Below are 12,721 nucleotides of genomic sequence, written 5' to 3'. Positions count from 1 at the left end.
GCAAAGAAAGTAGTGATATTCACTTAAGGAGATTTCTTTTTAAAATTTGTTTTCTTTTTGTAAGTGATCATTAATGGCACTTACAGAGAGAAAGTTTCAACAGCAAAATGTAAAGGAAATCCTAGAGGGTATCACAACGCTACACAAAGCACCATGTAGATGTGCCAGAAACACACCAAGACAAAAAGATGATGTAGTGGAGGGGTTGGTGTTAATCTGATTCTAGTAAGAACAAAAAAAAAATCCTATTTCAGCAAACTTCACAAATATTGAATAAGCACCTGGTTAATTTCTCCTTCTAAAGATGCTGTCTACTGTTAGCATCCTGACAGTATGATTAATTCTATGTTAAGAAACAGTTTATTTCTCTTGGACAGACTTCTCCCCAGCATTTATATTGGTATACCTATACAACTACAGTCCAAAAGGAGCTTGGTGGTGGCCAGCCATCAGGCACAACTCATGCAGGCTGGTAACACAATACATGTCTCACCTGAAAGAGGACTATGGCAAAGTAATGCTTTAGAAAACACCTGGGCTACAAAACAACTTACAGCAGTTCAACTCAGAAAAGAATCACCACTACCATCAGCTGTTACAAAGCCAAATTTAAGCCCCAGCCCAAAGCAGATGATTCAGGGCTCATACACACTTGCAGGACAAAACTCCAGAAGTGCTAAAAACATTTTCAAGGAAAAGGGGGAGGCAGACCACAAGTGAAATTCACATTACTTTGGTCAAATGGAATTTTAAGACTTTAGAGCGCTTTACGGATCTATTAAAAAACAGTAATAATGCCATAGGCAGTAAGCTTTTCCTTAATATCAAATTAATTCATGCCAAATAGGTTTTGCGTGAGATTTTTCTACAGACATACCTGTCCATCCAACCACGCAACTCCCACTTATAATACAAGCTATTACCCTCCCACACACACAGAACAAGTAAATCCCAGCAGAAATGCTTCCTTGCAGTACTTCAATTCTGAGAACATAATTACTTGTAATTTTGTATGTGAAGACAGTCAGGTGCCCCAGTGTCTGTGACCAGACACAAGTGTTCTTATGTCAAAGGATCTGTGTTTTAGATTAAGTTCCACTCTCTGCACTCATGCCTTCGTAAATCCACAGAAAGTTACAGACTTTGGTGGGAAACTGTCTAGACGCCCAGGCCCCTCAACTCCTTTATCACCCAACAAACTGCCCCAAAATAACCAAACAAAAACCCAGCATTTCCTTCTGCTAGTTATAATGATGAAGAAACACCTCACTCATTTCCAGATCAGATTGTTCCTGACCTGCTAGAGCAGAGCAAACAGATTTCTTTAGTAACCAACAAGAAACCCTCAGAAATTCTGAAAATAGGAAGCAATAGAGCTCTCCAGATTGACTGAATTTGAGGCCTTCCAATTACTTCAGTTAATGGTTTTAAATGCAGTATTATGCTTCAGTATTCACACTCAATTGCCTCATCTAAACTATCTTTCATATACCTGTTAAAGAACAATTGATAAAAAAGTGAAATTATTATAATTCAAATAACAGTAATTTCCTTAGACTTGTGGAGCCTACTCTGCACAGTAAGTCCTGGGTAACCTAGGAAAGCCCTTCAACTTCAATACCACATAGCATAAGCTAACATTAAGTACATTTAAATTGCTCAGGTTAATGGATAAGGAACTTTAAAGAAGCACATACCAAATCCATGATTGCTTAACTCTTGTCAGTTTTTACTTTATTCTTCCATTTTACTTATATTCACACCATCTGCAAGTATTGATCATGTGGTTAAACAATCTTGTGTTTGTTCAGACGAAGTAAACTCAGAACCAGTTTGTATGATCATTCAGTAACACATACACTCTGGGTTGATTTGCAGGTGCCAGCTATGAAGTCACTCAGCAACTCTTACAGACTGAGCTCCAAATCACAGAAAACACACTCCATAACAGATACTCAGATGGTCAAGCAGACAACCACACTCAACCTACAAGATCACTACTCATTTATTGGATCTTACATAGTAAGAGCAACTTTTGTAAACCTTGTTTCAGCTGTTCTGTTTAGAACTTTTATCAGATTCCCTATCCCAAACAACAGATAAAGACATCAACAGAGCCGAGTAAATAAATAAACAAGTTAGAACTGTAGAATCATAGAATAGTTAGGGTTGGAAAGGACCTTAAATCATCAAGTTCCACCCCCCGTGCCATGGGCAGGGACACCTTGCTCTAAACCATATTACCCAAGGCTCTGTCCAACCTGGCCTTGAACACTGCCAGGGATGGAGCATTCACAACCTCCCTGGGCAACCTATTCCAGTGCCTCACCACCCTAACAGGAAACAATTTCCTCCTTATAGCAATCCAAACTTCCCCTGTTTAAGTCTGAACCCATTACCCCTTGTCCTGTCACTACAGTCCCTAATGAAGAGTCCCTCCCCATTATCCCTATATGCCCCTTCAGATACTGGAAGGCTACTATGAGGTCTCCATGCAGCCTTCTCTTCTCCAGGCTGAACAGACCCAACTTTCTCAGCCTGTCTTCATATGGGAGGTGCTCCAGTCCCCTGATCATCCTTGTGGCCCTCCTCTGGACTTGCTCCAACAGTTCCATGTCCTTTTCATGTTGAGGACACCAGAATTGCACACAATACTCCAGGTGAGGTCTTACAAGAGCAGAGCAGAGGGGCAGGATCACCTCCTTCGACCTGCTAGTCATGCTCCTCTTGATGCAGCCCGGGATACGGTTGGCTTTCTGGGCTGCAAGCACACACTGAAGCTGGCTCATGTTCATTTTCTTATCAACCAACACCCCCAAGTCCTTCTCCGCAGGGCTGCTCTGAATCTCTTCTCTGCCCAGCCTGTAGCTGTGCCTGGGATTGCTCTGACCCAGGTGTAGGATCTTGCACTTGGCATGATTAAACTTCATGAGGATGGCATCAGCCCACCTCACAAGCGTGTCAAGGTCCCTCTGGATGGCATTCCTTCCCTCCAGTGTATCAACCCAACCACACAGCTTGGTGTCATTGGCAAACTTGCTGAGGGCGCACTCAATCCCACTGTCCATGTCACCGACAAAGATGTTAAACAAGACCAGTCCCAACACTGATCCTTGAGGGACACCACTCATTACTGGTCTCCAGACGGCCATTGCGCCATTGATCCCAACTCTTTGCATGCGGCCATCCAGCCAGTTCTTATCCCCTGCGTGGTCCATCCATCAAATTGATGTCTCTCCAATTTAGAGACAAGGATGTCATGTGGGACAGTGTTGAACACTTTGCACAAGTCCAGGTAGATGACATCAACTGCTCTAAGTCATTTAGCATAAAAGCTCTGTGTCATCATAAACCACTTGCTCAGACAGATTAGCAGAAAGTAAAATTGGCAACTGACAAAGTACAATAAAGTAGCATTAGAAAAAGACTGCTAAAAATAAACAGACACAACTAAGTGACTTTTCCCTGAAAACGTAATGGAAAAAAGCTAAGTTTCTTGGACATACAGATTATACATGCTATATGTCAGCCTTATTAAATATTTAACCTGCTCCCAAATACAACTAACAGGTAATTCTAGATTCAAAGATTCACAAGCAATGACTTATTTGTAATTTCATCAGATTACATGAAAGCAACCCTTAAAATCACTCACAGTAAAGAGTCACCATTTCTACAAAAAGAGATGTAGGGTTTTTTTAATTTTTAGTCATGCATTTTAGTCCTACATTTTAGGTGTTAAGACATGTTTATTTGGTTTTTTAAGAAAACTACAGGAAGACCACATAAATCAACAGACAGGTGTAATGTGAATCTAGCACAGAACTGCAGTAACTGAATGTCAGTAAAGGGCCTTCTCTGCATCTACACTGAAGCAGTCTACTTCTATGGAGGTAAGCATGTGTCCAAACCATACCAAACATATTCATTATCACTCACAACTGGCACACCTCCAGCATATGGAGTAAGACCAGCTCCTTAAACTTTCCAGGAAGTACTGCTGTAGTACTCCTACCACTGATTTAGCCCCACACGAGTCAGCACCATAGCATCACTGGCATTTGTACAATTTAACTCTGTCACTTACAAATTCTTTACTCTCACGACACCAAGATCCCAGCCAGGCCCGTGTTCTTACTGCTTGGGATCACTTAATATAAGCAACAGCAGGTTTTGGCAGGCTTGTGTGTGTGTGTGTTTGTTTTTTAAAGGTTTGTGCAGAGGGGGTTGTAACTAGTCCTGTAAATGGTCTCTCTATAGCACTTGCTTCTCTTTCAATTTCAATAGATCTCAATACAGCATTTTTAACTGCAGAGTCTGGGCTTCAACTCCATGAACAATTTTACACCAAGATGCTAGATTCAAAACCAGGGACTTCCACAGATGCATGTCAGCATATCCACACCCAACAAATGGCAGGACCAAGGCCTGTCACCATTCTCAACATAAATTAAGACTTGTTAAACAGGTAGGATATAGCAACAGAAGGGATCTTAAGGAACACACAGGTAACTGCAATAATAATTCAGACCGTATCATTTTTTTCCCCATTTATTTTGGGAGACTCTCACCCAGTTTTTCATTCTTTAGTTATCCAAGATAACTTCACAGAAAACTAACGTGATAGAAAAGGAGCTTAAAAACGGGACGCAGCGGGGAGACTATCATATACGTCGTTAACTCTCCCCTGCCCCCGCCAGCACCGGGCTGCCCCCGCCCGGTCCTTACGCTCCTTCGGCTGGGAAGACAAACACCACAGAAGGAAGGGAAGCGGAACGGAAAGGCGCCTGGGCTCAGGCAGAGATGGCGACAAAGCCCGGCCTACCTGCCCGCGGTGGCTGGGGAAGGGGCGGCGGCTGCCCGGACACCATCTTGTGGCGGGGGGCGACTGGGGGTGAGGACCCTGGGCCCAGCGGTTTACCTGCTCTGCCAGCCCTGCAGGAGGTTGGTGTATTTGCTGAGCGTCCCTTCCAGCACCGGCTCCCGCCGCCGGGCGCCGCCGGGCGCCTGCGCGCACCCTGGACTGACCGCCGCCGAGCCGGGGCTGCTGCCGCCGCCGCCACACCCGCCGCCTCCATCCAGCCTCGCCGCCGCACGGCCCGGCAGCCCGCGGCTGGCGGAGGAGGACGAGGGGGACGAGCCCGCCGATGTGGGGCGGCTGCTGCTGCGGCTGCTGCTGTTGCTGCCGCCCTCGCTCACCGCAGCCGCCTTCTCCATGGAGCCCCGCAGCACACGCTAGAAGCCTGCCGCCCGTGCCCGGCAAAGCCCTGATTCACAGGCGGCGCGGAGAGGGGCGGTGCCCGAGGGAGAAGGGGCCGGGCCGCGGCAGGCGAGGGAAGCGCCGCGCTGCTTCCTCGCGAGTTGCTGGGGCGAGTGGGACGGCAGCCGGAGTCCTCCCGCCAGCCCGAGCCGAGGCGGGCCAGGCCGCTGCCCTAGTGGCGGCAGCCGGGCGGCACGCAGCAAAGGGGACTGCCCAGTCTGTGTAGGCGAAGGGCCAGCGGACACGGAAGGTGAGCCCGCCAGAGCGCAGAGCGTGGCACCGGAACGGGATGGGGTGCATCGCTGTCCTGGCGTTACCTCGGAGCGTGACACCAAGGCCTGGATTGCCCACGCAGCAGTGCACTGGCACTGGGCAGTGTCCGCACCGGGGACAAACCAAGAGGCCGGTGGTGTGCCCAGCAGTCAGGAGCATGGCAGTTGTGCCCAATGCACAACATATGCTGCTGCCCATAATGTATATCGACATACCATACCGTACAATCATGGGAAGAGTTGGAAAGGACTTAAAGACCAGATAGTTCCAACCTCCTGCCATGGGCAAGGAAACCTTCCACTTACAGCAGTTTCCTCTAAACCCTGTCCAACCTGGCCTTGAGCCCTGCCAGGGATAGGGCAGCCACAGATCCTGAGCAATCTGTGTCAGTCTCTGAACACTCTCACAGTAAAGAATTTCTATCTTATATCTAACCTAAATCTTCCCTGTTCCAAGTTTGAACTCATTACCCTTTGTCATGTCATTACAGTCTTTGATAAATTGTCCCTCTCCAGCATCCTTGTAGTCCTCTTCAGACAATGGAAGCTACTCTGAGGTCTCTATGCAGATCCAGGCTGAAAAGCCCAAATTTTCTCAGCCTGTCTTCATACAGGAGGTGCTCCAGTCCCCTGATTATCCTCGTGGCCCTCCTCTGGATTTGTTCCAGTAGCTCCATGTCCTTTTTATGTTGAGGACACCAGAACTGTACACAATGCTTCAAGTGAGGTCTCACGGGAGCAGAGTAGACAGGCAGAATCACCTCCTTTGACCTGCTGGTCATGCTCCTTCTGATGCAGCCCAGGATATGGTTGGCTTCCTCGGCTGCGAGTGCTTACTGCTGGCTCATGTTAGTTTCTCACTGACCAACAATCCCTATCATCAGTCCTGTCATTTACCCAGACTTTGGAAAAAACACCATTGTGGGTTAAGTCACAACTGAGAACAAGATATGCAACTTCCACATAACTGTAAAAAGCTAAGCAGGTCGTTGTAGTCAGCTCTTTACAAAGCTGTGTGCTTCAATATCCAAAAATCACTTCTAATGGCGATCCTTGCTTCATTAGCCAAGTGCCTCAGTTCTGTTACAATATGCTTCTTCACAGCATGCTAGAGATGTGTTTATTCTTGTTGTCATTTAATAATTGGAGACCTGAAATACAGAGGAGCTCAGAGAGTCTATGGCAAAATATCAGCTGCCATAAAGAAAAAGAAAAGAGACAACCAGTGTACAAAACAATGTTTCTCATGAAACAAGAACCATGGGGCAGCTGGCTTAGAACAATCACAAGAAAGTATCTCTCATGCTTTAAACCCACTGAAACTGGAAAGTTTTACAGTCTGTGTACAGTCTGTATCTTGTGTTCCCTGTGTTCTACACCTCAGAAGATACTCAAACTGTCCTAATCCACATACAGCTAGAGGTCTGTATTCCCCATATAAATCAGAATAGAGAGGAGGGCTCCTAACTTCACTTCTTCCAGTTTTCTCTCTGGAAAATCATACCATATGCGTTGTGGTTGGGTAGCTGAAATGTTGGGCAACCTGATCCTGGATTTTGATGGTTAAACTTCTCACTTTTTAGCTAATACTGAGGCAGTGCAGTCTGGAAACTTGAATTTTAATGTAGTATTTCATTGGTGGAACATTTAATGCATGTCTCTTGCAGTACAGGCAAAGATTATTAACTCGGTTATTTTTTAGAACAAAATAACTTAGAGTAACTACTTTTCCAAGTCAGAGCTGTTACTTGAGATATTCAATGGAACAGTGTTCCACTGTTAACTATGGGAAGAAACTCCATGACCACGATCTGAAAATCTTCATACTCAGGCTCAACTACACCACTTCTCATTACCACAGTTTTCAGAAGACATTGGGACAAACAAAACATAATCCTTCAGAAAGCTCAGATCCTGCTCACTAGAGATAAGGATGAGATCACTTCTCTTCGTAATCAGTTAACAATGATAGCACAGAACAGTGGGACAAAATGATTTAATGGAATAACAGTGTCATCACCCTAGCCACTGCAACACATTACCTATATACTTTCTACATTATAGGTAGTGAATGTAATTTTTTTCTGTCTTCTACAGAATTTACTGGGAGATTATTATGTCAGGAAAAGAAAGCATCTTACACAGGTATAGAGATGCCTTTCTGCATCTTCGTATACAATAAAACTCAAGTGACAGTGAGGCACTCATCAGGGAGTTTCTGAAATGAGAGGGACAATGGGCTGTAGGTATACCATGTCCCCAAAATCCCAAAACATTTTTAACTGCTGCTAGAAGGATTACTGTGGTAGGATAATATAGGAAGTCCCCTTACAGGTTATAAGCTAGTTAACAGATGGGGTAGAAAACACAGGAATAAATAGCCACCACTTCTCTGAGTTGGGATCTGTGTGACTGGGTATCTTCTTAAATCAGAATCCCTTCTCATTCACTCATAGTTAAAACTAGAATCAAGTGCAAAAAACAGCAGAAGGATCTCACAGTAGTGATTAAATCACTGATAAAATGGAAGTTGAAATTTAATGTTGCTAAAAAAATAAAGCACATGGGGAGAAAATAGCTACTACTTTGTATCCATAATGATGATCCATAAATTAGCTATAGTCTCTCAGAAAAGAAACCTTGGAGTCATTTTAAATAGTCCTCTGAAAACCCCATCTCACTGTTTAAGGGTAATCAAGCAAATAGCTGTGATGAGCTCATTAGGAAAACAGAAACAACAGCATGGTGCTGTATAAATCTATAGTACAGCCAGAGCCTGTTTATTCCGCATTTATAATATTCCTTCTTTAAGAATAGAGTAAAAAGAGAAAAGGTATGAACGCCAGCTTTTCGATGTGGAGAGAGCTAACTGAACAGGGTTTCCAGGTGGAAGAGACAACTAGTGTACAAAATGTGTTTCTCATGAAAAAAGAACCATGGGGCAGCTGGCTTACAACAAGCACAAGAAAGTACTTTTTCACACAATTTGTACTTGTAAAACTCCTTGTTGTGAGATGGTTTGGGATGCCAAACAAAGCAATTGTTTTTGAAGAATCTTTAAACAACATTGACCAAAGTGTTTTGGATATATTTGGATAAGTTCAGAAAGACCCCAAACTTCTGATTTCCGGAAGACTGTTTATTGATGAAATAATCCCTGCCCTGTTCTTGAGTCTTTCTCTGAGTACCTGTTAGTGGAAGGAATAAGTACTGGACTAGCAGACCTTTTGTTTAACCTATAGTGCAGCTTTTCACATACTAAGGATTCTTTCCCCTTGGTTAACCAGAGGTCCTTTAGAGCTAGATACTGGCACTCTATGCAGTTTTTACATGGTATTTAAGCAAAAGAGTATGTAATTCTTGTCATCCCTTTTCCCTTCCCATTATGTACATACTGTTGCAATCTGACAGAGATGGGCAACCTTTCATAGCAATCTTGCTATCAGTGAGCCCCTACCCTCATTTATTTTTAATACTTTTTTTTTTTTTTACTATTTATTTTTAATACGAGACCTGTAATTTTTTTTAGACTACCTAATGGTCTGTCCCAGTAGACCTAGACTTCAGTGTAATACACAAGAATTAATACTGCATGATTTATGCTTGGTTACAAGTATCCTCATTTAGATATTTATTAACAGCAACCTGCCTAATGAAGATTCTCACTGTTTCCAGGGTAACACAGCTGCTCCATTACAGTGATCCTTTAAAATGTTACTTTCACTCTCTGACAAAACCAGAGTTTTGCCTCTTTCATTAAGTACTCCAAAGACTCAAAATAACTTATTATTTATCTCACCTTTTAGAAAGCAAAACATCTGCTAAGATAACAAATTCAGTACTGTTTGCCCTTATTGGGAAACAGAGATGGTTCTCCATCCTTTGCTAAGCTACACAGTTTTAGCTTCTAGAACAAGGTCTGCTCATAATCATAATGCATTTGTTAATTTCTGTTTCCTGGTCATCTTGCTCTGGGTTTCTATACCTTTTTAATGCTCCCCTAACAAACAGTTTTCTCAAATTACTTTCCAATCTCTTGTTTGCACCTCCTTCTGCCACCAGATCTCCACATAACTTCTTAACATCATAATCATATGAAGGAATTTAATTATATGGTGTACACAAACAACTTCTGCGCAGTCTACATTCAAACATTGAACATACTCCATGAAAATGCCCCAAGGCTTACTCAGTTTTACTGTCTCCTTCTTCTTGCCCTACAGAATCATTCTGAGACACTGTTTAATTTCACATGAGCTTTGGAGGCTAAAGCCATTTGTCACTAAACTTCAAGCAATGCTCAGGGTAAAAACATACCACTGTGCACCTCTATCACAATGATCTATAGATGTCAGCACTGGAATGGCGCAGACATGATCCCTAAAGTTCAGTTCATGCCACAATCTCACCTGCTGTCACTAATGCTTCCCCAGCTGTAGACAACTGGGGAATGAATGCAGCATGTGGAACAGTGCACAGCAGCAGTATGTCCTCCAATCCTTCCTCAGATCCAGTTCTATAGATTCCTGGACTTGAAGGTCAGAAAGAAGCAGTGACACCTCTAATCTGGCCATTTCATAGCACAGTACAAGAATTCTAACACTGTGTTCTCTCATATAATGGTTTCACTTAGATTTAACCAGCATGTCATCCATAAGTAAAACATTTCTGACCTAAGGATTTCAAGAACATAGAGAGGCTGTCATTTAACTTTGTAGTCTGCCTGGCAACTTTAGCATTAGCTTTGCTGAATCACTGTGCATCTTTCTCTCCCTGGTGCCTGTAAGCCCACAACGTATGCTAAATACGCTTCTTTGCCACACTTCATCCTGTTGTCAGCAGCTTCTGATCCAGGCTTCTCATCCACCAGCATAACCTAAACCTCACTTAGCTTAAAGCTGGTGACAGGGAAACAGTCAAAAGAGAGACAGCATATGACAAAAGTCCCTCTGCTTCCAGAAGTAGTCAAGGCCAGGAAACAGAGACTTGCTTGCAGGATAATTTACTCTACCATGAGGCATTGCAAGTTCATTTGGACTGAGGTTTGTGCTGCCACAGCTTGACTCTCATAGCGTTTCTATTCAGCTACAGTGCACTGCTCTGTAATTTGCAGGTTAGACCAGCGAAAAAAAAAAATTGGCAAAAATGTCTGACCCTCTGCAATACAAACTTTGGAATGGTTAGCTGAAGAGAATACTAGTTTATAGAATGCATATGATGTATATTTGCATTGGATGTCATTAAGTGTGCATGAGGGAGTGATGTACAACCACCATGACAAAAGGTATTTTCTGCATAGTTAGAATCAACCCTTTGAACTACAACTGGAAACAAACAAGAAGCCAGTACAAAGAAATGAAGTGAGCATGAGCGAGTATAAGAAACTAAGTGAGCATAAATATCACTAGCACTATATATTGTCTATTTTAGCCAGTGGGAACAGCCTTATTCTGTGACAGGTAATATTTGAACAGTTGTTACAAGTAGTCACAAATACAGTTCTTTACAATAGATTCATTTATACACTGGGGTCAGAAGAAAACACTGAGATTATCTAGTATTACCTGCTAGATACAGAAACCCTTTTTGGTTTGATGTGGAATTACAGGTAAATATACACCAGCCCACTAAGTGTCAAATTCATATTCAAGATCAGGCTGAGTTTACTCAGTCAGTCATTTATCTTACCTCAAAACAATGCTCAACCTGTCATTTATACTCCCTTTTTTGAGAGCTCAGTGTTTCCAGTGGAATCTGTCACATACAACATTTATTACTCATAAGGTGTGAGGTGTATATCACTGTAAAAACAGCCACCTTAGTGTCCTTAGTTGTAAATGAAGTATCTATGCACCTGTAATCTTATGCTGAATTTGCAAGACCATTTTCACATCCTACAAGTATTGCTACAGAGCACTTACAGTGCATAGTGTATATTTATTGACAATATAATGCTAGCTTATGTCATTTGGGCTTTGATCTCATACTCCACCAACAGCAATTTGTACAGTTGTTTGATAATAGCATTCAGTATTTTACAGCTTAAGAACCAGTCTCATTCAAATATTCAAATTTGACCAGTCTCTTTATTCACCCACAGCAGAGCTGTATTTTAGTCATGTCATCTTTAAAAATCTTTTTAGGTAGTGTTAGAATCCACCACACAATGGGATGACAGTTTAAAAAAGGAAAGAACTACGCACTGGTAATTTAAAACAAAGCACAAGTATTTAAATCATTTGTCACTGAAAAAAGGAGGAAAAAAACCAGTTAATAAAACTTTCTAACAACTACTTATGCAGGAAGTACTTTAAATTACTAATTTTAGACTCCATTCTGTGAGCACTTTCATCTACAGAACCTAATTGAAATAAATGCAAGTTTCTAATGCAACAGGACTGATTTCTTTGTTTTACCTAAATATCTGCATAAAAAAATGCTGGTAGGTATTTCGATATATGTAAGTTGAAATACATAGCCATGACAAAAGACAGAGTGTGTTTGAAACACTTTCTGAAACTGTGAAACCTTGCATTAAAACAACCACAATGTTCACTCCTTTTTTCATTACAATGTTTTAGAAGCTTGGCAGATAATAGACATTTCCTAATTTTGGAGAGTGATATTAACACAAAAAGCAAGAACCTTAGAGAAAATCTTGATACCTATACTTTAACTGCTTTTTACTATCTAAAGAAATCTCTCTTAAATTCAATAGACTACTGAACTGTTTTGCCATTCAGTTCTAAATTTCAGCTCTCACCAATAAAAGCAATCAATAAGCACATAAAGGACAGTAAAAGACAGTGAAACTTTGTGGCTTATTTACAGTTTGGGGATTTACAGTTTTAGGGCTTATACTTTGATTAACTCTAGAATGTGCAATGTGTGCAATTAGCCCAAAGGATGACATTTTGTTTGTCAGGGTTCACCACTGAGTGATTTTAATTTGGCTGATAACAGATAAATTACAATAGCTCATGAAAAACACCTGAACCAAACATTTCTTACGTATCACAATAAGTAAGATTAGTTAAAAAATGAAAGGAGTGTGCTGCAGATTACCAATTCATGCAAATGCTGGCCTAAATCTTTTGTGGTCTGCAGGTTTCATGCTGATGTAACTGATCGGCAATGTTAAGTTCAGCAGGACCTCACAGCACAGAATTTGCCATTATCTTCGCTGATT

At 42.1% G+C, this 12,721-nt stretch overlaps 1 protein-coding gene across 3 annotated transcripts in view; it reads right to left on the bottom strand.

Moving 5' to 3' along the window:
• Positions 1–12,721, bottom strand: part of OSBPL10 (oxysterol binding protein like 10) — a 135,291-nt gene that overhangs the window by 100,401 nt on the left and 22,169 nt on the right. The window contains exon 1 of one of the 3 annotated variants that reach the window (XM_061362631.1): positions 4,922–5,297. The exons of 1 other annotated variant lie outside the window; for it this stretch is intronic. In XM_061362631.1, coding sequence (XP_061218615.1) covers positions 4,922–5,217 — 296 coding nt within the window. In that variant the 5' untranslated portion in view covers positions 5,218–5,297. Of the gene's footprint in view, positions 1–4,825; positions 4,899–4,921; positions 5,298–12,721 lie in introns of those variants that run through there. One more of the 3 variants, XM_061362633.1, reaches the window with a different exon arrangement.

The sequence above is a fragment of the Neopsephotus bourkii genome, unplaced genomic scaffold (genome assembly GCF_033783945.1).
Source record: "Neopsephotus bourkii isolate Nb327-2 ecotype Australia unplaced genomic scaffold, CSIRO-AGI_Nbou_v1 NB_1132, whole genome shotgun sequence".
NCBI classification, from domain to species: domain Eukaryota; kingdom Metazoa; phylum Chordata; class Aves; order Psittaciformes; family Psittacidae; genus Neopsephotus; species Neopsephotus bourkii.
The sequence above is the reverse complement of the archived record's forward strand: the minus strand, read 5'-3'. Positions and strand labels throughout refer to the sequence as shown.